This window comes from Harpia harpyja, chromosome 11 (assembly GCF_026419915.1).
Source record: "Harpia harpyja isolate bHarHar1 chromosome 11, bHarHar1 primary haplotype, whole genome shotgun sequence".
NCBI lineage: Eukaryota > Metazoa > Chordata > Aves > Accipitriformes > Accipitridae > Harpia > Harpia harpyja.
Window position 1 is genome coordinate 27,557,809 of NC_068950.1, and position 17,007 is coordinate 27,574,815.

At 39.6% G+C, this 17,007-nt stretch overlaps 1 protein-coding gene across 16 annotated transcripts in view; it reads left to right on the forward strand.

Annotated features, from left to right (window-relative positions):
• Positions 1–9,185, forward strand: part of ZNF644 (zinc finger protein 644) — an 83,474-nt gene extending 74,289 nt beyond the window's left edge. For all 16 annotated transcript variants that reach the window (XM_052801936.1, XM_052801947.1, XM_052801938.1 and 13 more), the window contains 2 exons: positions 4,007–4,109; positions 4,606–9,185. In XM_052801936.1, the coding sequence (XP_052657896.1) occupies positions 4,007–4,109; positions 4,606–4,798 (296 nt within the window). In that variant the 3' untranslated portion in view covers positions 4,799–9,185. The remainder of the gene's footprint in view (positions 1–4,006; positions 4,110–4,605) is intronic.
• The last annotated feature ends 7,822 nt before the right edge of the window (positions 9,186–17,007 follow it).

A 17,007-nucleotide genomic window follows, 5' to 3' on the forward strand; every position in this document is an offset into this window, starting at 1 on the left:
GTATGCAGCTACAGCAGAAGTCTGAGATCCACTGGCTTTATGTGTATTATTCTGTGCTGTTACAATTACAACTGGTCAACTGGCACAATGAGCTAACTTTTAATATCCTATAAGATCCTTCAGGGAGCAAACTACTGGATGGGGGGGGGCTTAATGCATTTTACTGTGCAGTAATGATGAGGATAGATGGCAAGTGATTTAATTTGAAAAATTAGTGAATAAATATACAAGAAAGTTAATTCATTATTTTTTACTTTTTAATTGGCAGTGTTTTTAAAGGGTTAATTAGATCCATTTATGTGTGCAATTATTCAACTTGTTTTAGCTTACATACACTATGACAAAAGTAATGAAGTCTGAAATGAGAAGTGTTCCATGTTGGGGTACATCAAGAAGCGGAGCATGCAAATTAGCATAGATTCATGGCATAAAGGACCTCTAACTGTGACTTTTCTAATTCATGTTGTCTTAGGCATGCTCATCTTAGCCTCCTATCTCCATCTGCTTGTAGTCTTGATAAGTGATCGCAGAGGTAAAGAAGGTTTTTATATGCAGCCTTTTTACCTAGCGTATGTTTTTCTAAATACTGTGCTCTGAAATTGAGCTTCGGTGACTCAAGGAGATTCCTCCAAAGTTTGATTGTCTTTTGTTTTAAATGGGTTGTTTCTCTGTCATGCTGTATCAGAGGTTTGATGAAGTGGTGTAACTGGCTGTTTACAGAAAGTTTTTGGAATAGCAACTAGAAAACACCAGGTGGCCAAACTTGAAGGAAGGAGGCTTCTTCCAAAAAAATTGGGCCTTTATGGAGAATGAAGGGTGGTAGTTTTGGAGCTGTGGTAGCCACAAAGTAGGCATTAATGGTAGGTAGTTCCTGCCTCTCTCTGGCAATCTGCTGCAATTTCCATGCAGCTTACTAGAGCTAAATTATCCTTGGTCTCTTCCTGAAAGGGCTAAAACGTACTTTTTGAGGAGGTCATGCTTTGTTACAGTAAAGGCATTGGAAGAACAGTAACAGAGTTTTGGTCAGAACATGGCTACGCTTTCTTATGGGTAAGGCAATGGTGTGACTTGATGCTTGCAAGCACTTACAAGTGTCATATCAACAGAGCACTGAAGTGTGTGCATGTGACTTCATTTAAACTTGCTGCTCTCTGGATAGACAAAAATGAAATTAATGTGACAGTTACTGGTACATGTCTCTGATAACCGGTATTGGAATTATGGCTTTCAGTCAGCTTTACCCGGATGTTACTACTCTTTCTCCACTTACTTTCCAGCTTCATTGGAGTAACTTCAAAAGGTACTTGTGCTGCTTTGTGCCCCCTAAAATATGAAGGAATATGTTCACTAGGTCAAAAGACAAAGGGAATAAAAAAGAAATATTCCTTGCAGAACACAGGTTTAATATTCTTAGTATTTTCTATCTTTTGTAACAGCTTCTTGCTTGGGCAAATGTACTTCCGATCTTCGCTAAGGTACTCTGAAAACGCATTGAGTGATCTGAATTTTTTTTCTTGATGTCTTTTACTGTGATACTTTCTGTTCTTTGTTTTGTAATTTCTCTATCTAGAGCCTCTGTTGTAAATGGCTCAGAGAAGATGCCCATTCTTTTGTTTTCCTTGTTTTCTCATTGTTCTTGGAAAAGGTACATTTAAAGGAAGTAGAAGCTACCTCTCCTGGTATGTTATGGCAGTTTCTGTTTGTGTTGCTGTCTGTTTGATTGCATAGTAGTTCAGATGGTTATTTTCTTAGAAGATTATTACACACACACGCGCGTGCACCCACACACACACCCACACACACACACCCCCACACCCACCCCCATTAGGTTTCAGGAACTCTGTTGCAGAAGACCAATTCAGGTCTAGTAAGAAAGGGAAAGCTCTCTGAAATGCTTGGGATGTATGTGAGTAGAATCAAATTTCTTGATGGGAATGAATGTCTTACGTTTGCCAACATGAAGGAAATAAGCTAGTTCTTGTTTCAAATGCATGTAGGCTTCTCTAGAAGGAGCTTTCTGGCTACTGCTTTTTTTTTTTTTTTTTTTTTTAACTCATGTCAGCTGACATCAACTAACTGACATCAGATGCAACTCATGGATGTGTTTGCATTCAGATAATACTGACTTCTGTTTCCCTCCTTCCCATTATGTTCTGCAAAATCAGCAGTGGCAAAGCTTTTGCTGTAAAAACTGCTTCAGATAAGTCAGCCCTCGTGCAAATAGTTCTTTTCAGAGAATGGGTGTCTGGGTTTCAGTATTTTATCTGCTTACATTTCTGGTGATGTTGTTACTGATGTTGCAGTATGTAAAATATTTATACTCCTTGGTAGTTCCTACAGACTGAAAAATAGTTAGCTTTTTTCTTCCTAATTATATGAAGAATATGCTTTTGGATGAGAGCATAAAGCATTAAGAATCCCTTACCTATTCACTTTTCCAGAAGCTATCTTGGCCATTTCTCTCTCTCTCTCTCTCTCTTTCTGCCCCGCCACCTTGGGTTACTACTGCCTTTATATCCAGACTGCTTTCATTGTTGCTATCTGAAAAAATGCTGTTGAGCCACATCTTCCTAATGATGGCTTGACCCAGGGACTGAAGGAAGTCTCTTTAGGTTGGTATCTGCTTTCTACTTGTTTGATTAGTGCTCTGGTACATTTAAATCTCAAAAATTCATTCTAATTTTTCTAGATACTGTAGGAATCTTTACATCTGGGGATGGAATTGGGAAATGTCTGGTGTATCTACAAGTTAAAAGTTTGACTACAGGGTAAAAGCTTGAGAGGTGCTCATTTGGAGGACCTAAGAAAAATGAGGGATGCAATCAAGACTGTGTGTTCTTTAAAGCAGCATGTTTTGCCTCACCAGATGATGTCTTATGCTTCAGAATACTAAGAGGTTTATTCTTCTGTTTTATATTACAGGAGTCAAAACTTAGACAAGTGTAATGTTTTTTTTAATTTTGCTGTTACGATGCTTCAGTAGCATAGCATTATGCCTTTGGTATCAAGAATACCACTTGTTACCATCTTTCAGGTTTCTGTGGAGTTCTAGTGTCGGTGTCTTGTGTTTTGAAATACAGTGTAGCTAGATATACTTCTCAGTTCAAGCAGTCCCAAACTTCTAGTTTTTTCTTGAGCTTTATCAGCTGTTTCCATCATAACAATATTAACTCAGTTTAATCCCCTCACCCCCCAACTTTGGCTGCTTCTTAGAACCTCCAGGTTTTGTTACAGATTCCTATTACATCTATTTATGAGAGGTACAGACCTCAGTACTAACTGAACCCATTTGCTATGCGTTTCCTGTTCAAACGCATTATTTTCATACATAGTTCCAAATGCTTAGACTAAATTTAAAAAGTGGCCTTGCCATCCGTGTTGATTGTCCTAATACCAGCTCCCACTGCCAAGGATTAATACATGATTTTTGTAAGATGCATTAGAATTCAGACAGAAGTAAGGGGGAAGCTTCATTTGAAATTCTTAGAATAAAAGGACAAACTTTGTTGAAAACAAACGGCAGGTGTTTTATTCAAACTAGAAATTCTTGATTATACTGGCTGAAAGCTACAACCTTGTGAAGTTGTAACTTGGTTGAACATGAGCGGTCTTATGATGGTACTTGAACTACAAAACAAGTTCCAAGATTTTGACAGCGTTTTATGCATGAAAGGAAATTTCCAATGGTGCTTTGCTTATGTGTAATTCTGCAATAGGTTAGTAGGTGCTTGCTGATACTAAAACAACAGGTTAATGCTGAATGTCAATTATCTAGTCTTTTAAAGAGCAAGCACTGTGCTAAACTAAAAAAAAAATAGCTTCACATGTTTTGCCAGCAAATTTCTTAGAGCACACTGTAATTGTTTTGGATTTACGTTATAATTAAATGACAGACAACAAGGAGGTAGATGTCTTTTCACTACTGCTATAGGGGATGCTTACTAAATGTCTCTGGTTTAACACTCATTGAAGTATCACTTTCACATATGGAAATTTCTCTCCTTAGCTTTAGACTGTAAGCAAAAGAAGTCAAGGTCAAGATCTGGAAGCAAGAAAAAAATGCTGCCATTACCTCATAGTGCTGATGAAGTTTACATACTCAGATGCAGGTACATAGGGTTATTTTAATTGAAAGAACACATTCTTAAGAGCTTGATAATTATAGTCATAAGAAGATTTAAGATTGTATCCTGTAAATGTGTTTGTGATTAAATTGAATAATAAGGGGGGGAAGCAGTTGCCTATTTTCATTAATTTGAACAAGAGGACTTGAATCAGTCATACTCAGGTATTGGGTTGCCAGCTGTTTCTCTAGCTAAAACCTTACTGATCATGTCTGAGTAATATTCTGTCCTTCAAAAGAAACCTTACATAAGAACAACAGATTGTTACTGCTAGCGTTAAAAATGTTGAGTGTAAGTTGTATAAACTGTGGGGGGTTTATGCTCACAGTTACTATAAATGAAATCAATTACTAAGATTTTCAGCTAAAATATGTAGAAACGAACTTCAAGAAAATTAAGACTTTCCACTTAATGTCTTTATTTTATAATTTTTCAGTAGAGCTAGATATATCTTGATGGATTAATTTTAATATTTGCATAGGTTTTGTGGTCTGGTCTTTCGAGGACCTTTGTCTGTTCAAGAAGACTGGATAAAGCACTTGCAGCGACACATTGTCAACGCAAATCTTCCACGGACTGGAGCTGGCATGGTTGAAGTCACATCACTACTTAAAAAGCCTGCTTCAATTACTGAAACTTCATTTTCTTTACTGATGGCAGAAGCAGCATCATAGAACAAGGAAACATTTTAAATTTTAATTGGATGTAAATTTGAAATACTTTGTCATTTTTTAAAATAAATTGCTACACTAAATTATGTTTATAAATGCTAAAGACAGGAAAATAGAGGAAGTGGATTACAGTAACATCAAAATAAATTGAATACTTAACAGTTACAGTAAGTAGTCTTTATATTTTATATAGGGTGGAAGATGTGTTTTTAAGGTTTATTATGTTTTTGTCAGTTACTGTGTTCACTATCAATACAAGACCATTACATGTATGGCAGCCATTTTTAAATTGTTGCACATGGGTACTTAAAAGACAGATTTTAATAAAACAAAGAAACCATGTTCTCTTCAGTGTTACCCAAATCAAGGCTCTGTTTATTCCAAAAAGAGTTACATAGTAAAATAAGATATTATTATATTTTGTTTGTATGTATGTAGTGTTTTGTATAATACCAAGAACTGCTAATACAATTTACTCAACTTAGGGCATTAAATATCATGTACTTCATAGTTCAAGAGACTGTTTCATTCAAATAGGGCAATTAGTACTATTCTATCTAGGTGTGTAAGTGTTTTTTTTAAATCACATGAGGCTTTTTGTACTAAAAAGTGGAGGGAAACTTGTTTAAACAAATTTCTAAGAGAAATATGTACATAATACTGGAAATTTGTGGTAAGGAAATATTCTTTACTTCAGTTGCATTTCTCACTGACAATAAAGTGGTGCATCCATGCTACCTCCTACTTGTCAACAAAGATGGTATTTACCCTTATGTTTTTGTATCATAGTAGATTCAATCCAACTTTCTTTATTACAAAGCATCTTTTTGTTAACAAGTTTGTTTCTTTATGATGATTTACTTAAAGTCTGACTTGCTTACAGAAGTTTGCCTCTCTACTATTTTATTTAACACTGTAGAAATGTACTAATAAGCATTGCTCACTACACGGTTAGAGTAGACTTTTCATTTATAATTCTGTTTAAACGATTGATCATTTTAGAAAATTCGAAAGCAGATTGAAATGTTTCTACATATGAAGAGAATGTTTACAACTTAAATTTTAGAGCTTGTTTTGGATGTGATTATATGTATGAAAACTGTAACACTATGCTCATGCTAAGGACCTACTTACAGAATTACTGAAATAAATGTGCTGTGAGGATGGAAATATGGTGCAGGTGTCTTGGTCATGATGAATTGTGTTTGTTCATTTAAACTGTCTTCAGAACATGATTTTTGTTTAAATCAAATCAGATTCCTCTACAAATCAATTTTGTATGCAAAGTAACATTTCATTTTACTCATATAGGGTAACAGATACTGTAGTTAAGCCAAGGATATGCATTGATATTTTCTTTATATGTAAATAAAGTTAAAAGCAGTTAAAACAAGAGGAGTATTTTGGTAGAGTATATACATACCTCACTGCCAGTGAAATTGCTTTCCTATGGTATATCTCCTTACCAGAAAAATCTCTAAATAAAAAGGTTTAAAGAAAATCTAAATGTCTATAATGTGAAGCATTTATTTGCATTGTGTGAATTAAGTTTGTGAAATTGATTTGTCTTGCTTGAGATTAGAATCTTCTCATGATCTTAAGTATAAGTACATTTACTTGCAATAAACTGACTTGTTCACAGACGCATTACATTTGATTGGTGGAAAATATGAATAAATGTCTGTCTTCCTGTATGTGCGCAGTTCAGAGTTAACACGAGGCTTGTTAATGTTCTGATAAAATAGATGGGCTAAAATAGCACAGCTGTGCAGGACAGAGTCCTAAGACAAGGCCATCCTAGCTCTGTTATTAAATTAATGCTATCGGGTGTTTTACTGCACAAGTTGCTACAGATAACTTTAGCTTTATTGTCAAAATTTATTCCCTTTTTTTAACGGGAAAATCTACATCAATACATTTAAAGGCTGGAGAAAAAAAAATATTTTAGAGATTTTGGGAAAGTAACTGGGATGTTGAAGTGTATTGCAGACAACTTATGTGTATGCAGACTAACAAATTTCTAAATTTGTGGATGATTGTGGGATTTTTTTATATGCTGTGAAAATGGAAGATTCACAGCAATGTGTTGAAACAGAATAGAGGGAAGTGATCAGATCACCTTGAATGTTTATAATGCTTTAATAGAGTGCTTGTTTACCCTTCTCACCAAAAAAAAGTGCTTGTGAGAGCACCATATTTTGTGGCTGTTTTAACAGATGAAAAAAATAAATTAAGTGCAAATGCTATTTATCTAGTATTGTTAAGAATGCTTGTAAGGTGAAGCCATACTGTGCAGAATTTTGCAGTAGCAAAAACTATTAGGTTCATAATAATAAAAAAACCTAGTTAATTCTATTTAATTTATTAAACCCCAATAGCAAGCTGCTTTTTGTAACACTAAAATGCAAGGTTATGTCTGAAGAGCAGGGAGCTCTAGGCCTGATTAGTTTCGAAAATGAGATTCTTTTGATGAGGAGCGGCAGTTTTCAGTGGCAGGCTTTCTGAGTGGGTGCACTGGAGCTGTGTGCCCTGCTTGCATCAGGTCCTTGACAATATAGTTTGAAATACATACAGAAGTTCTAGAACTCTTCTAATTATTAAATTAATTGCATATATGGTTGATACAGACTGAATGATTTTTTTTTTTATTAATAATTGAGTACCCTTAAGCTTTCTTTAGCCTCTAGTCTTCAAGTGGGGCTATTTGTTTTCTCAGATCTGTCACTACCGACAATGAGATATAAATCCCCCTTTCCAGAGTTACAGAGATTCTAAATAGTCTGGTAGAAGAAAGTTAATTAAATCAGTCACTTTATTATATGAATCTCATGTTTTGAGATGTGTGGCTTGAGAGGCTCTATGGCAGTCTGTGCTAAAGAGCTGGACTTCCAGAATTGCACATATGAACATGAGTGTTAGTCTGTTCATGTTGGCTAGATTGCTTTGGGGCAAAGGCTGCAGTGGCCTAGTGATTTTTGTTTGGTTGATTTTGGTTCCTTATCACAATCTTACATGCTTCTGGAGTTACCCTAGTTTCTGGTAAAGGTCTCTTAAGTAGCAGCCTCTGGAAAATTACGAAGGAATTTTCAGAATGCTTAGAGAAGCCTGGGAAATTGTAGAAGACCACCCCTCACTTTTTGCAAGACGATTGCCCATATCCCCTAGTCCTGATGATATTTCCAAATCATCTTAAAAAATTAAAACTCTGTTTGCATTCCTTGAAAAGAGGTTTCTGCCAGCCCTTGGAAAGGCAATTTTAAAGTGCCTGTGGTAGCTGCTGCCAAGTGGTAGTGTGTTCAGGCCGTATGAATGGAAAATGGGAGATGGAGGCAAGCAGATAACAAATGTTGGCTCACAAAGATCCCTGGGCATTTATTTGTGTTTGCCATATACTGCTTCATATGGATTGTGTGAATTGGATTAGGTGGACTGCTCCCACAAGCCAAGGCAGTCCCGCTCTGCCCACAGATCCAGCTTGTGCTTCCTCAGGGCTCACCTTACCCAGCCAGTGGTGTCAGGAGATGAGCTAGTGACTCTTCTCGATGGGAGAAAAAGCACAGACAAGACAATAGCTAACACTAGCCGTTGGGGAGGGAGAGCGAGCACCTAACGTGCCCGAGACAGGGATTCTAACGGTTGGGGTTTATGTCCTGGGCCAGACTTCTCACGTTTGAGCTATGTGCCTGTTCAAAGTCCTGCCTTTTCAGCCACGCTCAGGGAAATCACCAAGGTCTTTGAGGTAAGTGGATCACAAGAGGAATGAGAGTCATGAATCGGGGTTCAGAGATGTGCACCCATCCAAAGTTTCAAAAGGTCAGCGTCACGGGACTCTGACGGGGAGATCTGTTCCTGCAAAGCTATTTTGACTCCAGTGCTTTTTCTGGGCCAGTTGTGGTTCTAGATTTCCTGCATGTCAGTAGTGCTTTAAAGAGAGGTTATTCATTAAATCTCCTACCCAATTCTGAAAACCTACAGAAGATAAATGTTGGCCAAATAAATGTGGAAAAATTAACAGCGAGTAACAAGTACTTGCTTTTAACTAAATGGTAAGGGCTGTGAATGAGACTTGTTTAGTTGAGTGCTATGGTTAACAGACTTTTCCACTTTTTACCACAGTAGTTAGTGGCCTGGATACTTAAACACCAGTTTCATATTAAAGAAAAAAAAAAAAATTGGTTTGTATACTTTTGACTTTTTTTTTTTAAATCTTTTTAGGGTGGTACTTATTTTAAAAAACTGGCTGCATTATGATTTCAGGTATTTCAATCCACCATGCTTTGTAGGTGCTGTTGCCTGATACATGGGTAGCAATTTTGATGTAATGGAAACATTTGGCCATAGTGCCAGGTCTGTAATCTCTTGCAATAAAATGTTCCTTTTTAACACCGCAGGCTTCTTGGTGTTCTTTCAGAGGTGAGCTGCACAGCATGTGTCGCTTAAACCGGGGACTTCCACCCTAACCTGAGTAGTTGGGTGGCGAGGCAAAGAGGGCAGTTTCGCTGGCTGTAGCCTTCTGAAAATTCAGAGGTGAGGCAGGGAGAGGGTATTTACCTTCCAGTATTGGAGACCAAGAATGATGATAGGTGGTGGAGGGAACATCACCAGAGCCAGGGCACCAAATCTGAAGCAGAATCACAAATAACAATGGCTCTCATCTGCACGTATCCTGCCACTTCTTGCTCTGCACAACTTAGTTTCACTGATGCCTTCTCTCCCAGTCAGAAGCAGTTTTTCCCTACAGCACTAGCTGTGCAGTGGCGTCCACGTGTACCTGGACCCAGAGTCCTCTGAAAAACACAGCCTACCTGGCGCTCTGCAGTTCCCCACAGTCTCCTGCTGTAGCATGAAAGGATTCATTGCCATGTCACAATCATTCACACACACGCGCGCGCGCACACACACACACACACAAAGAAAATGCAGAGGTTGATCAAATTTAGCATGAAAGAATGCTGGGGGTGTTGCTTGTTTGTTTAAACAAGGGCTGGAGTGGGGGTGTTGCTAAGGTTGATACTCTGGCACTGCTTGTTCTGGTTTCTAGTTGCACTATAGGCAGATAAACTTGTATTTAAAAAAGCAAAACAATAGATCTCTCTAATTTTAGCGCCCTGTTCTCCTATTAAGATTCGAACATGTCAGCTAACAGCCTTTTCATAAAACTTCTTAGTCATACTCAAGTGCATCAAGTAGAAAAACCTTGTGGTCCAAGTAGCTGGTGTCTGGCTGCGGTGCTTTCCCTTTTCCCGGGCAGGGCAAGCGATTCTGGCTGCCTGAGCTCAAGTGCAGGTAGCTCCAGCATGCTGGAACGGGAGGTGGAGGGGGCTGGGCGGGATGTCGCTGGTTATGAAGGCGGTTTGCACATGTTGCCTGAAGAGTGACATGCTGTTATTTTGGCTAGAAATAAAAATGGGAATAAATGCATCCCTGTAGGGATGCTTTTTTTCTAGGTGGAGGCAAAGGTTGTCATAAAAGCCCTGAAAGATCTTTCTCGTGCAGGCGCTGCACGCTCTTTTTGCTACAATTAAAACGCAAGCAAATAGCATCCTTGGTAACTGTGAGCCCAGAGACCACGAAAGTACAATTCTTAGTGACCAGTGGGGGAACGAAGGGAGCCCTGGAGCCTTCCCACAGCTTCCAAAGTGCTTGTACTCTACATGTCGTATAAATCGCAACACTGTTGGGCTTTCTAGCCTATATTTTCACTTAAAAGTAGTATTTTTAACTCCTAAGATCTGAGGTTTACATACTGAGTGATGATGATAATCCCTCTGCTTTTCTGTCAGAGACCTGCAACGTGAAACATGGTTGCATCAAGTTTATGGTGAGTGTTCTTAAATATAATCTACCACTTCTAAAAAATCTGTTTATTAAAAAATGAAACTTCACATCTAAACATTTGATTACGTATCTTTAAGCCAGCAGCAGCTGTGAATCATGTTTGTAGCTCTGTGAAACTCATCCAAATCCATCCTCACTGCTGTAGCAACATGCTGAAGCTCTGAATCCTATTGTGCTCTTTGAAATGGCTTCAGAAAAGAAGTGACTGATAAAGCAGAATGCAAGCTAACACCGTTAACCTGTGTTTTAACCAAATAAGGAACGGCATGTCACCCAGGTACAAGTCTTGCTGACAAGGAATAATTCTTTCATCTGTCTCTTCCCTGAAAAAACAATTGTGTGAAAGTAGGAGAAAGAAAATAGCCTTATTTGGATAAAGAAGCAGGAAAACAAGTCTTGTAAAAACAAACAAACAAAAACCCCATAGGTTAAAACAGAAACTGCAAACAGGAGAAGACAGTATAAGCCTGAGGTTGACACTTGTTTTGTAGTCCCTGAAATCCAGCTGATGGCTGCATTTGCTGTGCCTCCAAATCTTCAGGGGTGCATTTGGGTTCCTGGCACCAAGGAGGTTAGGGCAAATATCCTTAGCTGAACAGCCGAGGAATACGTTTTAACCCCGAACTGTTAAAGAAATAGGCAGTGACAGGGAAAAGAGGCTTTAAATCCAGTTTCTTGTGTTGAAAGTCAACTGTACCCATTCCCTTTGCCATCTGCAGTACGTTTACTGATGCCTTCCTTTTAAGTGCTGCGTATAAATCCATAGGCACTTGGTCAAGTCATGAAGGAGCATGAGCTGCTCTTCCCACATATGGCCTCAGTCACTGATTTGGTACTGAAATCTGAATTTTCCAGGTTCTGCTCATGTAGGGATTACCATTCACTGCCTCCAAACCCCTTTACTGTTTTATAATGTTCTCTTCTCATTGAAATAACTTCTGCTACTAAACCCAGTGTTCTCTGACTGCAGCTGGCCATAAGTGCTAATAAACGACTAAAGACCCTGACCCAGAATGTGAGTCTTCTTCCAGGATCCCAAACTCATTTCTTTGCCCTCAGGCCCAGGTTCCCATCTGGGGACAGTACTTAGCCGCGTCTCACTGGGCTGCTAACCTGACCGTTTTCATTATCTTCATTCCTAGCTTGGTTTGTTTTCCCTTTCCTCAGTTTTTGCTTATATCCACATTTGCTTTTTCTTCTTCATTTTTCATATCTCTTGTCCTTTAGGACTTTATTTTACCACTGGCTACCAGTGATGAAGCTTCTCTGGGCAAGTCCTATAAGCTATATCACTGTGAACACAGATAGACTACTGCTTAGTATTCTTAAAAGCATAGCTAATGGCCTGATTTCTGATTTATTTGATATGGAGACAGTAGCTGTCTGTACCTAAGTGGTGGGGGGAGGAGGAGATGTTTAGATTTTAGAGTGACTTGGAAGAGAAATTGCACAGAACAAAAATCCCAAGTTATGCAGTTGGTACCAACCCAGGACTCTGGAGCTGACTCTGCTGTTGGGACCTGAACTCTTGCCTCATGAGTTGCCTTACACAGCATGAGCCCATCTGGGAAAGTGAACGTTTTGTACCATCTTTCTGTTTTGTCTGCATAAAGGTGGATTGCTGGCTTTTCTTATTTTTCTTCTTTTTTTTCCCCCTGTTTTTCTTTCTTTTTTTTTTTTTTTTCCTGAGAGCCTTTCTGAAACCATAAAAGTATTTAGAAAATGGAGCATTTGCTTGAATGATTTTTGTGAACAAGCAGCTGGTTAGCTTCTTTGAGCAAAGTGAAACAGGGATATCTATTAAAAACTGGTAAAAACATATTGGAGATAAGAATTTCAGCCCATTTATGAGTAAATGATGAATGCAATAGCATGAAATTCTTAGGAAATTAAACTGTGATTTCAGATTTAGATATAGAAATGCACCAAGAGTATGTGAGCAGCCCCCTCCACTGCCAGCAGCAAACAGAATCAGCAGCCTACAGGTTTCTGTAATTTCCTGCAATATGCAGCAGCTGGCACAGAATTTCCTAAAGGGTGGGGAGAAGGGCAGGAAGCCCTGCTTTCCAGTTGCTCCTGCTGTTAACATGCGTTGTGTGCTGGGCTGTGGAAGTTGTGTGATGGTCCAGGCTATGTTTTCTTCATGTTACCTTAGAAATTTAAAGCAGCAGGTATGTTACGTAAGAGTATCTACAGTCTAGATGTGTATGATACCTGCTGCTGTAGCAGCCAGGTTTTCAGTGGACACATCTTTTATCTTTTTCTCTTTTGAAGCAGTAGGTGCTTATCTTCCTGTTGTCTTCCAGATTTCAGATGGTGTCCCTACCTTAACAGACTGAAAATTTCAATCCTGGCTATCTAGTGCTAGGTACTTAGCTAGTGTCCTGGTCTCAGAGAGAACCCTGGATGGCCGGTGAGACCTCCCCATCCTCAAGCAGTCAAGGCTGATTTTGAATTTAGGTGCTTTGTTTCAGCTTTCTGCCTCTCAGAATTTGACAGAAGCTGGCAAATCTGTTCTGCTGTTGCTGTTACTACTGCGCACAGAGAGAAATCTCTGACCAGTTTGGGACCACAATAAAAATTGAACAGTTCCTGAAAATTGAACCAGATGTATTCAGAGCTTCAACTGCTTCATACTCCAGCTGCCAGCAAACGGCAGCATGTGCTGCCCACAGCTAGCACTGGTGTTCGCTGCTGTCATGGGAAGCTTGTTTATTGTCAGAGAAAATCTGAGGACTTTCCCTACTTTTTCTGAACTTGCCCTGCGTGTACTTTCTCTCTCAGTCCCTTTCCCCTGCCCCCAGGAGAGCGTTAGTTGTGTCGTTTTGAACTAGAAAGGTTCTCCTTAGAAGTCTGTTAATTCCAGAAGACTTGCAAAGGTGAGATTCCTTACCCCTCTTCACCCTGTGGATCTGAACTACTTCCCTACCTGACGGTGGTCTCTGCCTGCACAGCTTAACAAGGCCCATCTCCAGTTCTGCACTTAGGAACTAAATCAAATGAAATAATAAGTACAAATGTAGCCTTTCACCACATCAGTACTTTGCCTTGGTTAACGGTCAAAATTATTTTGATCTTACACAACAGCGAAGCTATGAAAACAGCAAGGCAGTATGAAATCATTGTGGTGTTTAGGTATGGTTAGTGTTGTAACTGGAAAATAGAGAATGGCAAAGCCATGGCCAAGGGCAGCGGTGGTACTGTGGACACACCGAACGAAGCCACATCCTAGTTCTTAAGCTTTCCTGAACGTTAAGTTCTCCGTTAAAGTCCACGTGATCTCCGACCTGATTAGTGCTGGGAACTAATTGGATAGGACAGAGGAACTGTGCCTACTGCTAAAAAAATTGCTCAGAAAAAACTGGTATAAGTCATCAGAAGCTGGTGAAATGCATCTCCTTTAAAATACCCTATTTGAGAAGTTAATAGGTTGAGAATAAGAAATGCAAAATATAGTATCTTTGAAAAACAGGTGCAGCTGATATCTGACATGGAAAAATATATTGATACTTCAAGATCAGATATTATGTAAGAAACTAGCAAAAGTGATTCAACTGCTTCAGGGAGCCTTAACAGATGTATCTGCTGTTTCTAAAAATGCATATAAACCTGAATATTTTGTTGTCTCTCTCCCACACAAAAAACGGCTTACGCTATAGAATGGGAAATGCAAGGTAAAAAGGAGAGAGTTATCCCACTGCAGTATTTTCATTAGGATTGTGCAAGATAAGTCGTTTCCCATAAAATGGGAGGGGGACCGAGCTGTGGAACCCACGTGTGCTGCAGCAAGGCTGGTAATTAGAATGTAGCCAGGCAAAATCACAAGGGAGTGTGTAATAAAAGAAAGCTTTAATGTGATTTAAATACCGTGACGGAGTTGCATTCGGTGACGGCCTGGTCACCCAGTACAGTGCGACATCCTCCTCTATAGAGATGCGTTCCTGCAAGAGGCTTCCGCACTGGCCATCTGGCTCGGCTGCAGGAGCGCGGTGCAGCGAGGGACCAGTAACCCGGTGGGACGCACCGAATTTGCTTTAACGTAGGCACGGCTTCTTCTCATAACAAAAGCTTGAATATGACCCTAATTTTACCTCATGTGGGAGCATGTCATTTAAAAGAGATTAAAACCAAAGGTATAGCGTATTTTGTATACATGCCTATAAATCTCCTTCGTGTGCTTGTATTGCTCACACGCGCAGTGGGCGAGGTGTGCGCTGGGCAGCGAGGGCTGTGGAGAAGCTTTACACCCTTGCTCAAGAAAGTTGGTAAAGGTGTGACACGCGTCCGCAGTTACAGAAGCCTGGCGGTGGCGAGGACACGCGAGCTGGGCTTTCTTTCTCCGTAGCTTCCATCTGGCAGAGTACGTCTCCTTTTAAGTCCTTTAAAAAGGCACCGGTTTTCCTGTTGCCTGTATTTTAACTCTACCTTTTTGGTAACTGTCTGGTTTCTTCTCATCAGTGTGTGACTAATGGGGGGTGATTTATTTGCTTCCACTGCTAAGCTTCCTGTGCCATCTACAAGTTCCCCAAGTCTGGCATGGGTGCATGTTGCTGTTCTTTAAAACATAATGGAATTATTTACCTTTTGCTGGTCCCCAAACAGAGACGATCTCTAACAGCAGGCAGGGCAGCTCCTTCTTCTGAAGTCCCAGCCCAAGCTGCTCTGCACTCCTCCCGGGAAGCAACTTCTTTGAGAATGGACTCAGTCACTTCTCTCTCAGTTTTTTCTTGTCAACCCTTGTCTTGGCTCTGGTGGGAATTATCCCCTTATATCTTCCTCCCTCTGACAGAATCATGTTTAAAAAATTGGCTTTTTTCCTTGCATGCCATAAATACATAGGCATAACATTGCCTGTGTTTGTAAGGCTCTTTGGGCCACACAGTTTTGTTAGTCAAAATTAATCTGTGAAGTAAACAAGTAGCTGGATACTTTATAGACATAACAAGTCTATAAACAGTTTCTATAAGCCACATATTTTTAATTTAAATTGAAATATTTAAATTAAGGGGGGGGGGGGTCCGAAAGTAGGTGGATTTTGGATTGTTCACCCATGTAAAGGACAAACTACAGGGGTGAAAGGCACAATTTAAAGGCAAATGAGATACTAGAGTTGCAGAAATCTTAATACTTCACCTGAACAGAGGGGAATGCCCAAATATGTCAGTAAAGCAGACATTAGCTAATGCTGGAGCTCTCTAGAAAGATCCTCTCAGCTCTGCTGTGAACACTCAGTACCAAGAACAGTTATTCCAGCCAAAACTTTTGATTTGTGTCTTCTGCTTGCTTGTTCGCAGCACAAACAAGGCAAAAAGATGTTTCCTGCCCCACTTGGGCTGATGCAGCAAAAGTTTTCACCATGTGAAATTCCTGAAGGCAACGAGTCTCGGTCACAGATGATATTCTGATGATGAAGAAATTTGGGAAGTGAATTGGTCAGGCAGGATCAATGGCCAAAAGACTCGGTGATACCTCCACGAAGGGCTACCTATGTATTCCCTTGTGCTAAGGCAATAGTAGGCAGAGCAGAGACAAGGACCTGAAATTCTGCAAGGCTGGCAATGCTTGCGGAGCAGAAGGTACATCATCTTGTTTGTCCTCCTCTTGTTCACCCCAAATCCCATTTGTGAAATGAACTATTCTGGAACAAATGTGGAGCCTGGTGGAGTTTAACGGGTGGCCATGCTACTGCTGCTGCTCAGAACGTGAGCTTGTTTTCCTCATTTTAGGTTGTGCTTTTTCCTTTAACCTATGTTTCACTGGTTTTGTATGTTGATTTTCAAGTATAATGAATACTCTGACATGAGTAGCATCAAGAAGGGAATCAGATTAGCTCTTTAAGCTCTCTTGTGTGTGGCCTGGAGTAAACGAGAGGGCTGACTGTGTTAGAGCCATGTGTCTCAGCTGATGGAGATACTGGCTTTCTCTCTCTCTCTGTGCACCTGAGATGTTCAGTTATTTCCAAACAGTCACTCGTCACGCTGGATGTTATGCTGCTGTTCTTAAAGAAAGTGGCTAGAGAACTACTTTTCAGAAGTTTTCTTTATACTCCAAGAGGATGGAGGCAGGCAATGATACAATTATCAACACATATATTATCATTATGTGAGAACAAAAAAGGATAATCTGGAAAATTGTCACTGATGGATAATCAGTCTCCAGGGCACTGGATTTCTAATTGTCCCAGTCTGTGTTTAAACATGTCATCAGGATTAAGGGAAAAACATCTGTTTTCTATAATATTCCAATAAAATAACTTAGAGACCTCAAGGTCCTTTTCAGCACCTATATATAACCAGGGTAGATGAATCATCAAGGGATGATGCAGATACAGTAATTCGGATGCTGGATCTAGCAGTTTCATTGGGACAGAGATT